General features: G+C 41.8%; 1 protein-coding gene across 4 annotated transcripts in view; it reads left to right on the plus strand.

Moving 5' to 3' along the window:
• KLHL23 (kelch like family member 23) overlaps positions 1-15,988 on the plus strand; it is a 59,186-nt gene extending 43,198 nt beyond the window's left edge. Inside the window, exons 4-5 of one of the 4 annotated variants that reach the window (XM_063791297.1) lie at positions 14,250-14,431; positions 15,623-15,988. In XM_063791297.1, coding sequence (XP_063647367.1) covers positions 14,250-14,410 — 161 coding nt within the window. In that variant the 3' untranslated portion in view covers positions 14,411-14,431; positions 15,623-15,988. Of the gene's footprint in view, positions 1-11,712; positions 11,929-13,185; positions 13,317-14,249; positions 14,432-15,622 lie in introns of those variants that run through there. The other 3 variants (XM_063791300.1, XM_063791299.1, XM_063791298.1) reach the window with 3 other exon arrangements.

Genomic DNA, 15,988 nt, shown 5'->3' on the forward strand with positions numbered 1-15,988 from the left:
TCACCCAGGCTAGAGTACAGTACACGATCTCAGCTCACTGTAACCTTCACCTGCCGGGTTCAAGCAATTCTCCTGTCTCATCCTCCTGAGTAGCTGGGATTACAGGCGCATGCCACCATGCCCAACTAATTTTTGTAGTTTTAGCAGAGACAGAGTTTCACCATATTGATCAGGCTGGTCTCGAACTCCTGAACTCAGGTGATCCACCCACTTCGGCCTCCCAAAGTGCTGGGATTACAGGCACTTATATTTTTTAATAGGATTTTAAAACACAACAAAAGATTCCCCAGTTTAACTCCAGACCTTCTCTGAGCCTGCGGCAGAGCAGCTAAACACTGGAACAGTGCCTTAAATTTCTGGTATGGAATTCTTTTTTTTTTTGAGACGGAGTCTCACTCTGTCGCCAGGTATAGTGCAGTGGCGCGATCTTGGCTCACTGCAACCTCTGGCTCCCTGGTTCAAGCGATTCTCCTGACTCAGCTTCCCAAGTAGCTGGGATTACAGGCTCACACCACCAGGCCCAGCTAATTTTTGTATTTTTAGTAGAGACGGGGTTTCGCTGTGTTGGCCAGGATGGTCTCGATCTCCTGACCTCGTGATCTGCCAGCCTCGGCCTCCCAAAGTGCTGAGATTACAGCCATGAGCCACAGTGCCAGGCCTCACATCATCACTTTCAAACTATCCTCCTTCCTCAAAAGCCCCACCTCTTTGTGTCTACATTCTAATGATCACCCAGTCACACCCCTCATTCACTGAAGACTTGACTCCTAGCTCACTGTCTTCATCTTCATCCTGACTGGTGTCCTCATTTTTATCCAGATAGCCTCCCATCTGACACCTGGGGTCCTCAACCCACCAACCTCACTGCTTTTTTTTTTTTTTTTTTTTAACTCTTATGTCTATTCTATGTTCATTCTCTCCCTTATCCACCTTTGATGTCCTGGTCGTCATTATGAAAAGCAATTGTACTTCTTTTATATTCACTTGCCCATCTGAGTATAACTTCTCTGGGCCTGCACCAGAGCAGCCAAACACTGGCACAGTGCTTTAAATTTCTGACCACAAAGCTGAAACACTCTATATCTGCTCCATAATCCTAAAAGGTTTTCCTAGTAAGATTAATGTTTTGCTCTCTGAGTCAACTATTTTATATCTTTTTTTTTCCTAAAAATTTCAACCTTCCTCTTTTTTTCCTTTCCTTTTTTTCCCTTTCCTTTTTTTTTCTAAGATAAATACTGTAGAACATAAACCCTTCCTCATTGGCCCCACTCTCACATACTTTACTGAAAAAACATAAGCAACTAAACAGGAACTCTATTCTTCTAACCACCAAATCTTTCTACACTTGTGTCAATATTTCCTGTTCTCCCACTTGTTGTAATTCAAATGCCATCGCCCTATCGAAGCAGTCATGCTCTGGATTCTATCTTCTCTTATTTTCTCAAGGACATCACTCTTGCAATTGTCCCCGCTCTCATAGATCACCAGTTTCTCGCTTTATTATGTGGAATTTGCAATTCTTAAACTACCATCTTTTTTTTTTTTTTTTTTTTTTTTTGAGATGGAGTCTTGCTCTGTCACCCATGTTGGAATACAGTGGTGCAATCTTGGCTCACTGAAGCCTCTGCCTCCAGGATTCAAGAGATTCTCCTGCCTCAGCCTCCTGAGTAGTTGAGACTACAGGCACATGCCACCACATCTGGCTAATTTTTTGTATTTTTGTATTTTTAGTAGAGTAGAGGGTTTCCCCATATTTGTTAGGCTGGTCTTGAACTCCTGACCTCAGGTGATCCACCCGCCTCGGCCTTCCAAAGTGCTGGGATTACAGGTGCACATCACCATGCCTGGCCTTAAACTATCATCCTTTAAAAAACCCTATTGGTGAAAAGATCCTCAGTTCCAGCTGGGTGCGGTGGCTCACACCTGCAATCCCAGTACTTTGGGAGGCCGAAGCAGGCAGATCACTTGAGGTCAGGAGTTCAAGACCAGCCTAGCCTGAAATAAAATACAAAAATTAGCCAGGTGTGGTGGCAGGCACCTGTAATGCCAGCTACTCGGGAGGCTGAGGCAGTAGAATTGCTTGAACCTGTGAGGCAGAGGCTGCAGTGAGCTGAGATCGTGCCACTGCACTCCAGCCTGGGCGACAGAGTGAGACTTCGTATCAAAAAAAAAAAAAAAAAAAAAAGATCCTCAGTTCCCTTTGGGAGGCCATCAACAAGGAGGGAGAAGGGAAGATACTTGAGCTCAGGAGTTCAAGACCAGCCCGGCCAACACAGCAAGATCCCATCTTTATTTTTAAAAATAAATAAACCTCAGTTGTCCTTAGATACCCTTCCAGGAACATCTCATTTCTTTGCTCCCCTTTATAGAAAAACTTATTGAAAGAATTGTTAACCCCACACTGTTCCACCTACTCCGGGCTTCCACCCTCATCACATCACTGAAACTACTGTTATCAGGTCATCTGTGACTTACATGTTGCCAAATTCAGTAGATACTTCTTTTTCCTCATTTTGCCTGAGTCTTGTGCAAACGGATCTGATCCACTTTGACCCTTCTCAATTATTAGCTTCTTTTTGTAGGTATCAGTAGCCTCCAGTACATGTAGGTAAATGAGGGTCTCTTTTGATTCTGAGCTGGGTACTTTATGAAGAACATTTTAGCAAACTACTAATTAGCCTCCCTTATAAACATAAAATCTTGAATGTTTTATTCTTCCAATTTATGTCTTCCCCCAGAAACATTGATTCCAATGATTCATTCTGAGGTTCTGGCTACTGCTACCCCAAATTCCCGAATTAGCGCCCTATTTCCACTGTCACCATACTTTACCATATACTTCTCCACTGCAAGTGGAGATGTACTACTAAAACCTTTGATTTTTCTACCTTGTTGACTCTTCTAAAAATGATTGGTTTTCAAGAAGAGTTATCACTTAGGATCTGTCATCTATAAATGATTATTGATTTTGATGATGTCTGAAGAATGAATTAATTGTTGTGATAGTGTATGATTGTCTGCTGCCCTACTCCACTGGCTGAGAGACCCATCAGTATCTAAGAGAACTTATCAGTTCAGTAGGGTCAGGGCTCTATTACCTTCTTAGATGGTGCTATTTAGTGCCATGCTTAGCACTGTTGGACTTGCAGCCAAACTAATTGGTTACTCTTGAACAATATTAAGAAACCAACTCATTATTCTAAAAATTGGCGAAGGGACAAAATCAAGCACTTATCTTCTTTTACTTGTATGTACATCAAGGAAACCAAATTGTGAATATGGTACTTTTTTTTTTTTTTTATGAGAGAGGGTCTTGCTTTCTCACCAAGGCTGGAGTGCAATGTGCAATGGCCTGTTCACACACACACTGCCTGGGCTCAATTGATCCTCCCACTTCAGCCTCCCGGGTAGCTGGAACTACAGATGCTTGCCACCATGCTCAGCTTTTTTTTTTTTTTTTTTTTTTTTTTTGTATTTTTGTGTAGAGATGGGGGTTTCACCATGTTGCCCAGGCTGGTCTCGAACTCCTGTAGTCAAGTGATCCACCCGTCTTGGCCTCCCAAAGTGCTGGGATTATAGGTGTGAGCCACCGCACCCAGTCAATTTTTTTTTTTTTTTTTTTTTTTTTTTTTTTTTTTGAGACAGAGTCTCACTCTGTCACCCAGGCTGGAGTGCAGTGGTGTGATCTTGGCTCACCACAACCTCTGCCTCCCGGGTCAAGCGATTCTCCTACCTCAGCCTCCTGAGTAGCTGAGATTACAGGTGCACACCACCACGCCCGGCTGATTTTTGTCTTTTTACTAGAGACAGGGTTTCACCATGTTGATCATGCTGGTCTCGAACTCCTGTAGTCAAGTGATCCACCCGTCTTGGCCTCCCAAAGTGCTGGGATTATAGGTGTGAGCCACCGCACCCAGTCAATTTTTTTTTTTTTTTTTGAGACAGAGTCTCACTCTGTCACCCAGGCTGGAGTGCAGTGGTGTGATCTTGGCTCACCACAACCTCTGCCTCCCGGGTCAAGCGATTCTCCTACCTCAGCCTCCTGAGTAGCTGAGATTACAGGTGCACACCACCACGCCCGGCTGATTTTTGTCTTTTTACTAGAGACAGGGTTTCACCATGTTGGTCAGGCTGGTCTCGAACTCCTGACCTCATGATCTGCCCACCTCTGCCTCCAAAAGTGCTGGGATTACAGGCATGAGCCACCGCGCCCCGCCCCAATTTTTTTTTTTTTTTTAACAGAAGAACTCCAGCTAGTGAATGCAGAAGAAATGACAGACTATTACTATTTTGACACTTGAATGAAATAATGGATCTAGGCAATGATTATTGATAGCTGCTGAAATCATTAGGTGAGAGGCTGATGAGGAACTTTATAATGATGGATCAGGCTGACAACACTTGAACCCACCGATTAATTTTAATATTCCAAAAAGAGAGGCAAACAGACATTATGTACTTACTGGTGTGATGCAATAAGAACACAGCATCGCCTATGAAGCACTCTTCCAAAAATATCTAGCCTAAATCTTATCAAGCCTCTAGACCTAATTTTCAGTTTATGTGAAATACACAAGATGGAGAAATGTGTTAAATAACACCTCAGGATACAATTAATCAAATCTGGAAAGTAACAAATTCTATAGGGAAAATGACTTGATTTCATCAACAAATAAATGGCAAGAAAAGCAGAAGAAACTATAGGTTGAAAGAAATTTAAGAGCCATTGTATATCACAATGCAACATGTGAATAGCATTTGGATCCTGATTTGCGTAATGCAACTTAAAAAATATAAGACAATAAAAAATTTAAATACTGACTGGATATTTGACGACTGAGTAATTTTGTTAATTTGTTGGGTATGATAATGGTAAATATGGTTATATATTTTTAAAAAGAGTCCTTATTCTTAAAGATACATAGATAAGACTTTGTAGATTAAATCAATATGTCTGTCATTTGCTCTAAAATAATCTTATGAGGGCTTTGGGAAGTGGGTTGGCATGTAGATAAAATAAGACTGAACATATGCTGATGCATGTGGAAGGTGGATGATGGCTATTCAGAGGGTTATTATACTATTTATATTACACTTTTTACTTTTGAAGTATGCTTGAAAATTTCTATAATAAAAAGAAAACAAGCAAGCAAAAAAAAAAAAAATCCAAACTCGAAACCAAAAAGCTTGCAACCCTCTGAGCTCTCCCCTTAAGAATTCTTTCCAGGCCAGGCACAGTGGCTCACGCCTGTAATCCCAGCACTTTGGGAGGCTGAGACAGGTGGATCACCTGAGGCCGGGAGTTCGAGACCAGGCTGACCAACATGGAGAAACCCTGTCTCTACTAAAAACACAAAAAAATTCGCCGGGCGTGGTGGCACGTGTCTGTAATCCCAGCTACTCGGGAGGCTGAGGCAGGAGAATTGCTTGAACCCGGGAGACGGAGGTTGTGGTGAGCCAAGATTGCGCCATTGCACTCTAGCCTGGGCAACAAGAGCGAAACTCCGTTTCCAAAAAAAAAAAGAAAAAAGAATTCTTTCCAAAGTCTATGAATGGTTTATTTTGGGACCCCTGATTCTCTCAAAATTCCCCATGGCTTTTTCAAGTTAGCGTATTGCTTCATTTCTGTTTTTGAGTGATGAGGGTAGAATTATTTCTTCTGGGATTTTCCTACTAATTGCAGTCAGTAATGCTTATCAATGTATGGATTAAGGCTGTCCTCCCAGTAGGAGGTGCTACCTCAAAGTATGGTGGCAGCTTAGCCTTTAGAGTAAGTGCCAAAGGCCTTCCAGTGCTGCTCCAGTCTCCACACTGCTTTCCTGGGACCTCTGCATCACAGTGACATTTTTAGAATAGATTTGCTTCTGGAATAATTTTCCACCAATTTGCTGCCAAAATTGTGTGGGCCAGATTTCCTCCAGACTACAATTTACCCATCTCAGCTGGTTCTGCTTTTTTCCCCTTCTTTCCTTAATGAGGTTTGTAGACTCTTTTAAATATTCCTGGTTTGACATGGTGGCTCACACCTGTAATCCCAGCACTTTGGGAGGCTGAGGCAGGAGGATTGGTTGAGGCCAGGTGTTCGAGACTAGCTTGGGCAACATGGCAAGACCCTGTCTCTACAAAAAAATACAAAAATTAGCCAGGTGAGGTGGTCTGAACCTGTGGTCCCAGCTACTCAGGAAGCTGAGGGTGGGATGGTCACTTGAGCTCAGGAAGTTAAGGCTACAGCAAGCTATGATTGTGCCACTGCACTCCAGCCTGGTTGACAGAATGAGACCCTGTCATATGTGTGTTTATGTTTGTGTGTGTTGGACTTGCATATATATATCAAACATGCACGCCAGTCTTCTACCCTAGGGAGAGTGCTTCAAGTTCTTATTTCATTGCCATTGCTGTTACTGTTGAAGTTTGCCCAGCCCTGTTTCTTTAGTGTGTATTCTGAACGAGGTCACATCAGAATTTGTGGGTCATGGTATTAAATGCAATTTGGGGAAAGAGGGACTCTTTAGGAAAAATAATACCAAATTATGGATACAAAATTAGGCAGGAGGCCAGGCGTGGTGGCTCATGCCTGTAATCCCAGTACTTTCTGAGGCTGAGATGGGCTGATCACCTGAGGTCAGGAATTCAAGACCAGCCTGTCCAACATGGTGAAACCCCGTCTCTACTAAAAATACAAAAATTAGCTGGGCATGGTGTGGCATGCCTGTAGTCCCAGTATTGAGGAGGCTGAGGCAAGAGAATCGCCTGAACCCGGGAGACAGAGGTTGCAGTGAGATCGCGCCATTGCACTCCAGCCTGGGTAACAGAATGAGACTCTGTCTCAAAAAAAAAAAAAAAAAAAAAAGGAAAATGAATATATATTTAGAATAAATAGGTAAATCACAACAAAGGCAAATAGCACAAGCATCACAAAATCCAGGACAAAAAACTACTTGAACATAATTAACTGCCAGAAACCTTCCCATATTTTTCCCTACATTCTTTAGCCACATAGACTTTGGTTACTCTTCAATTTTGTAACATTTTTTACAGAGAGAGTATTTTCAATGGAGAGGGTGTAAGGATAATTTACTTTTTTCTGGAATAATTAGAATTCTTCTAGAAAGTTTTTTTTTTAATTATTGGTTGTTTAGAAAAGTGTCAGCTTAATAAGTTGTTATTGGTGATGTCTTACAAATATGTAAGAGTTCCCTGGTGGTCTAGTGGCTAGAAAAAATTAAAAAAAGAAAAAATATATTTAAGAGTATTACAAATTTGAGGACACTTTTGTAAGTCTTTTTCACATATGAGTGGTAAGATTTCAGGATGTGTAAGTGTACTTCAGGGCACTCATTAAACAGTTTGTCATCAATGTCATTAAAATGGTGTATCATGGGCCAGGTGTGGTGGCTCACGCCTATAATCCCAGCACTTTGGGAGGCCAAGGTGGGCAGATCACGAGGTCAGGAGATCAAGACCATCCTGGCTAATATGGTGAAACCCCGTCTCTACTAAAAATACAAAAATTAGCCGGGCGTGGTTGCGGGCACCTGTAGTACCAGCTACTCAGGAGGCTGAGGCAGGAGAATGGCGTGAACCCGGGAGGTGGAGCTTGCAGTGAGCCGAGATTGCACCACTGCACTCCAGCCTGAGTGACAGAGCGAGACTCCGTCTCAAAAAAAAAAAAAAAAAAAAAAAAGGTGTATTATGATTTTAGGTTGGATTTGTTTTTTTGATGTCATTGTTTTCTTTTTTTTTTTTTTTTTGAAATGGAGCCTTGCTCTGTCACCCAGGCTGGAGTGCAATGGTGTGACCTCAGCTCACTGCAACCTCCACCTCCCTGGTTCAAGTGATTCTTCTGCCTCAGCCTCCCGAGTAGCTCAGACTACAGGTGGGCACCACCTCTCCCAGCTAATTTTTGTATTTTTTTTTAGTAGAGACAGGGTTTCGCCATATTGGCCAGGCTGGTCTTGAACTCATGATCTGCCTGCCTCGGCCTCCCAAAGTGCTGGGATTACAGGTGTGAGCCACCACACCCAGCCAATCTCATTATTTTCAAATCATAAAAAATTTTAATTTTTTCCAATATATTCTTATGATTTGCTCCACTTTGTTATATGGATTATACACAATCCAAGAAGCTTATTCATTTCTTTTTTGAAATTTATTTATTCTTAATGAATCACTGATATTGGTATGATTTGAAAACTTCTCTCTTATAATTTGCTTCTTGAATACAGAATAATCTCCACTGATTTTGTCATTCATGTTTATGACTTTAGCTTCATATTCTATTAATTTTATCTGTTTTTTCAGTTCTTAAATAAACTAGGAACTGTAATTTCTTCACATCTTATTAAAATGTTTAAAAATGCCTGCTCAAATTACATTTATAGTGGTTTATTCTCAATTCAACTTCTTTTTAGACAGAAACTCAAAATACTTGTGTCACTTCAGCACCATTGAACACTGGGGAAGTGGAATGGAGGGAGATTTGAAATGGAAGAACAACAGTTGTTTGATGATTTTGGTTAAAATATCTTTTACAAATTTAACAAAACCATATGACCTTATGAACACATTATTAGGATCCCTCCCAGGTCCTTGGAAAGGGCCAATATAATGGAGGGGTCCTGAAGCTTAAACTTTATTGGCTTCACTGCAAACCCTTCTCTGATCTTGAGTACGTAACACACATCCACTCTTCCTCTTTTTGGACTAAGTGTTTTCCTGTGTTTTGTGTGCTAGATCTTCTTTTTCTCCTCCAGATACATTCTCCACCAGCTCCTTCTCTACCAGGAGGCTGATCTACGCAGAGGAGAGCACTAACAACAGAGTGGGGGAGGGGGGCATTCACTCCAGCCTTCATTCCCCTGGCTCCATTCCTGCAGGGTTGGCATGGCTTGGATGCATCCTCAGGGACCTCTCCGTACAGTCGTCTTTCTCACCAGTGACTAGCTCCTCCTTTCGCTCCGCCACCCTCCCCTTGGGATGGTAATGGAGCCCTCAATATTACTAACTTTGGGGTACCACAGTATCCCTCAGAATTTACTTATGCCCTTCCCACACCTTTGTAAAAAGTAGTTTATAACATTTTCCTGCTGCCAGACGATCATGGTAGCACATACCTGTAATCCCAGCTAGTCAGGAGGCTGAGGAGGGAGGATCCATAGAGCCCAAGAGTTTGAGACCCCATCTCAAAAAAAAAAAAATCTTGCTGAGACTCTGATACAGTTTGTAACATCAACCTTGTGTAGGCAGTAACTTCACTGTACATTTAACTTCCTCTAAAATCATTTTTAATTACTGTCTTTATTTTCAAGGGATCAGCATAGTCTTACCCCTAAGGTGGATATGATCAAAGGAGAATTATCTTCTATCTGCTTAATACCTGGATTTTTTATGTGGCTATTTTCATTTCTTTAAAAAAATCTCATTCTAGGCAGGGCACAGTAGCTCACACCTGTAATCCCAGCACTTTGGAAGACCAAGGTGGGAGGATTGCTTGAGGCCAGGAGTTCATGACCAGCCTGAGCAATACACTGAGACTCTGTCTCTACAAAAGAATTTAAAAATTATCTGGGTGTGTGTGGTAGCATGAGCCTTGTAGTCCCAGCTACTCTGGAGGCTAACTAAGATGGGAGGATCACCTGAGCCCAGGAGTTCAAGGCTGCAGGAAGCCATGATCATACCACTGCACTCCAACCTGGGCAACAGAGCTAGACCTTGTTTCAAAAAAAAAAAAAAAGTATTTTTTAAAATTTGGATAACCATTTTAGAATTAGAATTAGACGTGGTAACAATCTTTTCAACAAATTTTGCTGGAGCAATTATTGTTCATCCATATAGAAAAAGAAGGAACTTTGCCATCTGCCTTATATTATGCCCCAAAATTAATTTAACGTGAATCATAGAACTAAATGTGAAAATAAAACAATACAGATTCTAAAAGAAATTAGGGGAGAATATCTCTGAACATTTGGAGTAGGCAATGATTTTTTAAATGCAACATAAAAAGCACTAATTATCCAAAGATACCAATAGGAGAGTGAAAAAGAAAGCCGTAGACTGGGGGGAAGAAATCCACAGTTCCTACATCTGATGTAACCTTCATATCCAGATTCATATAAAGAATCCTAATTGATAAAATTGGAAGAATTGATAAAATTGGTAATCCTAATTGATAAAATTGGAAGCATCCTAATTTATAAAAATCCTAATTGATAAAATTGGTAAAAATTAATTTAAAAAACACACACACTTTTTTTTTTTAAGAGACATATCTGGCTAATTTTTAAATTACTTTTTGTAGATTCAAGGTCTGGGTCTCACTATGTTGCCCGGGCTGGTCTCAAACTCCTGGCCTCCCAAAGTGCTGGGATTACAGTCGTGAGCCACCGCTTCTGGCCAACTCTCACAATCTTTAAATGGGCAAGGCCCTGAACAAAGGAGGACATCAAATGGCAAATGTGCATCTGAAAAGGTGCTTAACATTGTAAATCAAGGAAATGCAAATTAAAGGCGCAATGAGATACCACCACACCACCATGTGGCCAAAATTTAAGAGAATGACAGACCGGCTGCTCCGCCTCTGGCAGGGGTCCCTGGTGCGGGCGGGGAATGTCCCCGACGGAGCTTGATGAGAGGCGCACGCTGCTGGCAGGGCACCGCTGTGTGAGCTGGGACTGGCTCGCAGCCCTCCGAGATGGCCCAGCAGTCGGACAAGGCCGTGAAGTGCTGCGCCCTGGAGGAGATTCAAAGCACAATCATAGCAAAAGCACCTGCGTGTACGATTTGACCAAATTCCTGGCAGAGCATCCTGGTGGGAAAGAAGTCTTAAGGGAATAAGCTGGAGAGATGCTACTGAAAACTTTGAGGATGTCGGGCACTCTACAGATGCCAGAGAATTCTCCAAATCATAAATCATTGGGGTTTCATCTGGATGACAGATAAAGTTAACTAAGCCTTCAGAATTTTTTTTTTTTTTTTTGAGACGGAGTCTCACTCTGTTGCCCAGGCTGGAGTGCAATGGCACGATCTCAGCTCACCGCGACCTCCGCCTCCCAGGTTCAAGCGATTCTCCTGCCTCAGCCTCTCGAGTAGCTGGGATTACAGGTGCGCACCACCATGCCTGGCTAATTTTGTATTTTTTAGTAGAGACTGGGTTTCACCATGTTGGTCAGGCTGGTCTCGAACTTCTGACCTCGTGATCCGCCCACCTTGGCCTCCCAAAGTGCTAGGATTACAAGCATGAGCTACTGCGCCTAGCCTTTTTTTTTTTTTTTTTTTTTTTCCTTCAAGAGATGGTTTAGCTCTATGTTGTCCAGGCTGGTTTCCAACTCCTGAGCTCAAGGGATCCCCCTGAGTGGTTGGGACTACTGGCATGCACCACTGGAAACCCTTATTACTACTGTTGACTTTAATTCCAGTTAGTGGACTAGTTGAGTGATCCCAGCCATCTCAGCACTGGCCAAAGCCTTCCTGTGTTGCCTCTACATGTAGGCAGGAGACTGAATAGCTTTTCAGAAGCCAATGAAAGAAAAGACTGCTTCGGATTAGGGAGAAAAGACGCCAGTGTTAATTAACTATTTCAACTGTCAGCAGCCTTCATCTGAAAGAATGATTTTTAATGTGTCTCTCTTTCCTCCTACACTAGAAACAGGAGTAATTGTTCGATTCTTTCTAAAACTTTTCTTTCTTTTCTTTCTTTCTTTTTTTTTTTTTTAGACGGAGTCTCGCTCTCGCCCAGGCTGGAGTGCAGTGGCGCGATCTCGGGTCACTGCAAGCTCCGCCTCCCAGGTTCACGCCATTCTCCTGCCTCAGCCTCCCGAGTAGCTGGGACTACAGGCACCCACTACCATGCCTGGCTAGTTTTTTTGTATTTTTAGTAGAGACTGGGTTTCACCGTGTTAGCCAGGATGATCTGAATCTCCTGACCTCGTGATCCGCCCGCCTTGGCCTCCCAAAGTGCTGGGATTACAGGCGTGAGCCACCGCGCCCGGCCTTTCTAAAACTTTTCAAGTGTGCATTTTTATTCACCAACTTTATTTTGTGTCTTCACTACGTAGTTTACTTATTGTAAGCATGTACTTATTGTAAGCATGTACTTATTTTGTCTCTTCGCTACGTAGTTTACTTATTGTAAGCATGAGCTTTTAATATTAATATTATATGTGGCTTAGAGTGGAATAATGGACACTGGAGATTACAAAAGGTGGGAGGGTGAGAGCAGGAGTGAGGACTGAAAAATTACCTATTGGGTACAATGTTCACTATTTAGGTGATGGATGCACTAAAAGCCCAGGCTTCACCGCTACGTAATATGTACATGTTAAGACATCTGCACTGGTACTCCCTAAATATATAAAAATAAAAATTAAAATAAAAAAAAATATCTGGCTTTAAAACATGACAGTGCATTGTCCAGAATGTTTAGCAACTACATTGCTGGTGTGAGTGAAAAATGATATGACCACTTTGGAAAGCTGTTTAGCAATATATATTAGAGCTAAACACACGCCTGCCCTGTGACCCATAATTTCATTCTTAGGCATACACCTAACAGAAATGAGTGCAGAAGACATGGATAAGAACGTTCAGAATAGCTTTATTCATAATAGCAAAAAACTGGAAACAACAAAATGGTCAGAAACAGAAGAATGGGCCAGACGTCGTGGCTCACTCCTGTAATCCCAGCACTTTGGGAGGCCAAGGTGGATGGATCCCTTGAGGTCAGAAGTTTGAAACAAGCCTGGCCAACATGGCAAAACCCTGTCTCTACTTAAAACAGTACAAAAATTAGCCACGCATGGTGGCAGGCACCTATAATCCCAGCTACTTGGGATGTTGAGGCACGAGAATCACTTGAACCCAGGGGGGCAGAGGTTGCGGTGAGCCGAGATTGTGCCACTGCACTCTAGCCTGTGCAACAGAACGAGCCTCTGTCTCAAAAAAAGGAAAAGAAATGGAAGAATGGATAAATCAGTTGTGGTATGTGCGTATACCACATGTTGTGGACTGTTTGTAGTTCCCCAAAATTCATACATTGACATCCTAACCTCCAGTGGGATGGTATTAGGAAGTGGGGCCTTTGGGAGGTAATAAGATCATGATGGTAGAATTCTACCTCATGAATGGGATTTAGTGCCTTGTAAGAAGAGACTGGAGAGTTTACTTCCTTTCTGCTTTTCACCATGTAAGGATACATGAAGAAGATGGCCATCTGCAAACCAGGAAGCAGGTCATCATGAGACACCAGATCTAACAGCATCTTGATCTTGGACTTCTCAGCCTTCAAAACTGCGAGCAATAAATTTCTGTTGTTTAAGACACCCAGTCTATGATATTTTGTTATAGCTGTCCAAACTGAGACCCAGATATATACATACTACATGACCTAGAACAGGCAAAGCTAATCAATGGTAGTTACTTTTAAGGAGGGTATTGACTGGGAGAGGAGCCCAAAGGAACTTTCTGGAGTGCTGAAATGTTCTATATCTCAATCTGGATGGTAATTACAAGGTGGTGTTCACTTGTGAAACTTCATTGAGCACTTAAAATTCATGCACCTTATAGTTTGTGTGATATAATTCAATTAAAAAAATGTTTAGCCCCCAAAGGCCCTTCTTTTCTCTTTATCTGTCACAGTTATTTTATTTTACATGAAGTCTTGGTAAAGAATCTGTGCTGTTTTATCAACTTCCATGTACTGTCTTCTATAGAAGATCTACTTATGATTTTATGCATGCTGATCTCGTCCACTTGCCAAATGTAGCAAATTGACCCAAGTAAATTTGGCTGTTCACAATTATTAGATAATTTAGAGGATAGTGGAGGTCACCAATTGTTAGACATAGGGGTGGGCTCTAGGTCTCCCCTTAATAACCTCACTTTCATATGACTTATTACAATGAAGGAAGTTTTTGTAGACAAGATTCACCTTCAAACATCTATTAGCAAGAAAACACAAAAGTAGTCCTACAATCTATTCCCAAAATTCAGGGAGACCCTAGATTTCTGGCTTTTAGGCAATCTGATATTCATCTTGCGTACACACACACACACACACACACACACAGAAATAGAAAAACTTAGCAAGCCTAGCAGCCTTCAGAGTGGTACTCTTGGCCTGGAGTTTTGATTTAGTTGAGTTTTCTGCCCCTTAGTGATGAATTCTCTCAATTGCCCTAACCAAAAGTCTAAAATATTATAATCATCTGCCTTGAATAATTTTTCATGGATTTTTTTCCCCCTCGCATTTAAAGTCCAGGTTAGAATGATAAGTCCATTCTACGAAGCCATCAGAGTTGGTATGGAACTACAGGATGTTGGGACTTGGCTTCCTTCTATCTTGCTGCTTTGCCACACCTATGGTGTTTCCTTCATTTGCTTGGTCCAGTTTTGCTCATCATCCACATCTAGCTAGTTGAAGAAAAGAGAAAATGAGGTAAGAGAATAAATTAATTGCATTTAAGAATTACCTGGAAGTTGCACACATCACTTCCACTCATGTCTCATAGGCCAGACATTGTCTTACTAAGCTTCAAGGAAGGCTGGAAAAATGTAGTTTTTATTTCTGATTGGCCATACATTTTGTTGAAAGCCACAGGTGATTTTATTATTATATAGGAAGGAGAGAGCCAAGAGATAAGTGACAGTATCTGCCACAATGACAAAATTGGTTTAGGTCAGCTTGCAAATCTTCTGTCTTAGTCTGTTTTGTGTTGCTATAAATGAATACCCGAGGCTGGATAATTTTTTTTAAAAGAGGTTTATTTGGCTCACAATTCCGCAGGCTGTACAAGAAGCATGACACCCACCAGCATCTTCTTGGCTCCCAGTAAGGGCTTTTCTGCTGAGTCAAACATGGTGGAAAAGGTCAAAGAGAAGCAGGCATGTGTGAAGAAAGACCAAATCTGAGGGGCACCCTGGTATAACAACCCATTGTTTCATAACAACCCATTCTCATGGGAACTAACCCATTCCTCTGAGAGCCAATCAGAAGGGAAAGTTACTGGCTACTACAAGAACAGCACCAAGCCACTCATAAGGGATCCATCCTCATGACCCATACACAGTCCATAGCATCTTCTCAGCAATATGTACTCAGTTGGTCTCTCCTTCCTTGAAACATTCCACTCTTTAGCTTCTATGGTGCCATATTTTCATAGCACCTCTCAGGGTCTGCTTATTCTAGCTGCTGTACAGGCTTCTCTTCTTTTATTCATTATCCAAAAAATTCAAATGCTAGAGGGGTCAGTTTGGGATCCTCCCATCTTTGTTGTCTATACTCTCTTTAGGAGAGCTCATATAATGACATGACTTAAAATGTCTGCTATATACTAATAGTTCCAAAATTTATATCTTTAACCCTGACTTCTCCAAACTCATACCAACTGCCTACTTGACATCTTTACCTTGATGTCTAATAAGCATTTCAACCTGAAACTGAGGGCTAACCTGATTTGGCCCACCAAACTTAACTTGTCTCATTTGTTTTTAGTTAATTTTAAAAGCTACATATTTAATAGCTAAAAGTCATGTAGCTAAGCAATATATAAATAAAATTCCATTAGCTTCCTTATAGATTACATATCTGAGATATAGGTCACCATGGTAATGGTTGCTTGTTTTTCAGGAACTTAGAGTTAGCTCATGTCCAGCTTAAGCCAGCTGAGACCAACAACTCTTCAACTGGGCCTGCATGAGTGTCCAATGGGTGACCTTTTGGCATCACAGGACCAAGAGCTCCACCCTCAGATCATGCTAAAGCTGCAATTTTGTGGACATGTGTCCTATGAAGAGCTATGAAGCTTGACTATGCTTGTGCACATCACCAGTTGCCTCACTGTTTCTTACCCCAATTACCTTTCCCCATGCCTCAGACCACCTTGCTCCTTTGTCCCGTAAATACCCTAAAACCCCATCTTTGGGAGCTGGATTTGAGATCTGTTCTCCTGTCTCCTCACTTGGCTGCTTCATGAATAAACCCTTTCTCTGCAGC

This window comes from Pan troglodytes, chromosome 13 (genome assembly GCF_028858775.2).
Source record: "Pan troglodytes isolate AG18354 chromosome 13, NHGRI_mPanTro3-v2.0_pri, whole genome shotgun sequence".
NCBI classification, from domain to species: Eukaryota; Metazoa; Chordata; class Mammalia; order Primates; family Hominidae; genus Pan; species Pan troglodytes.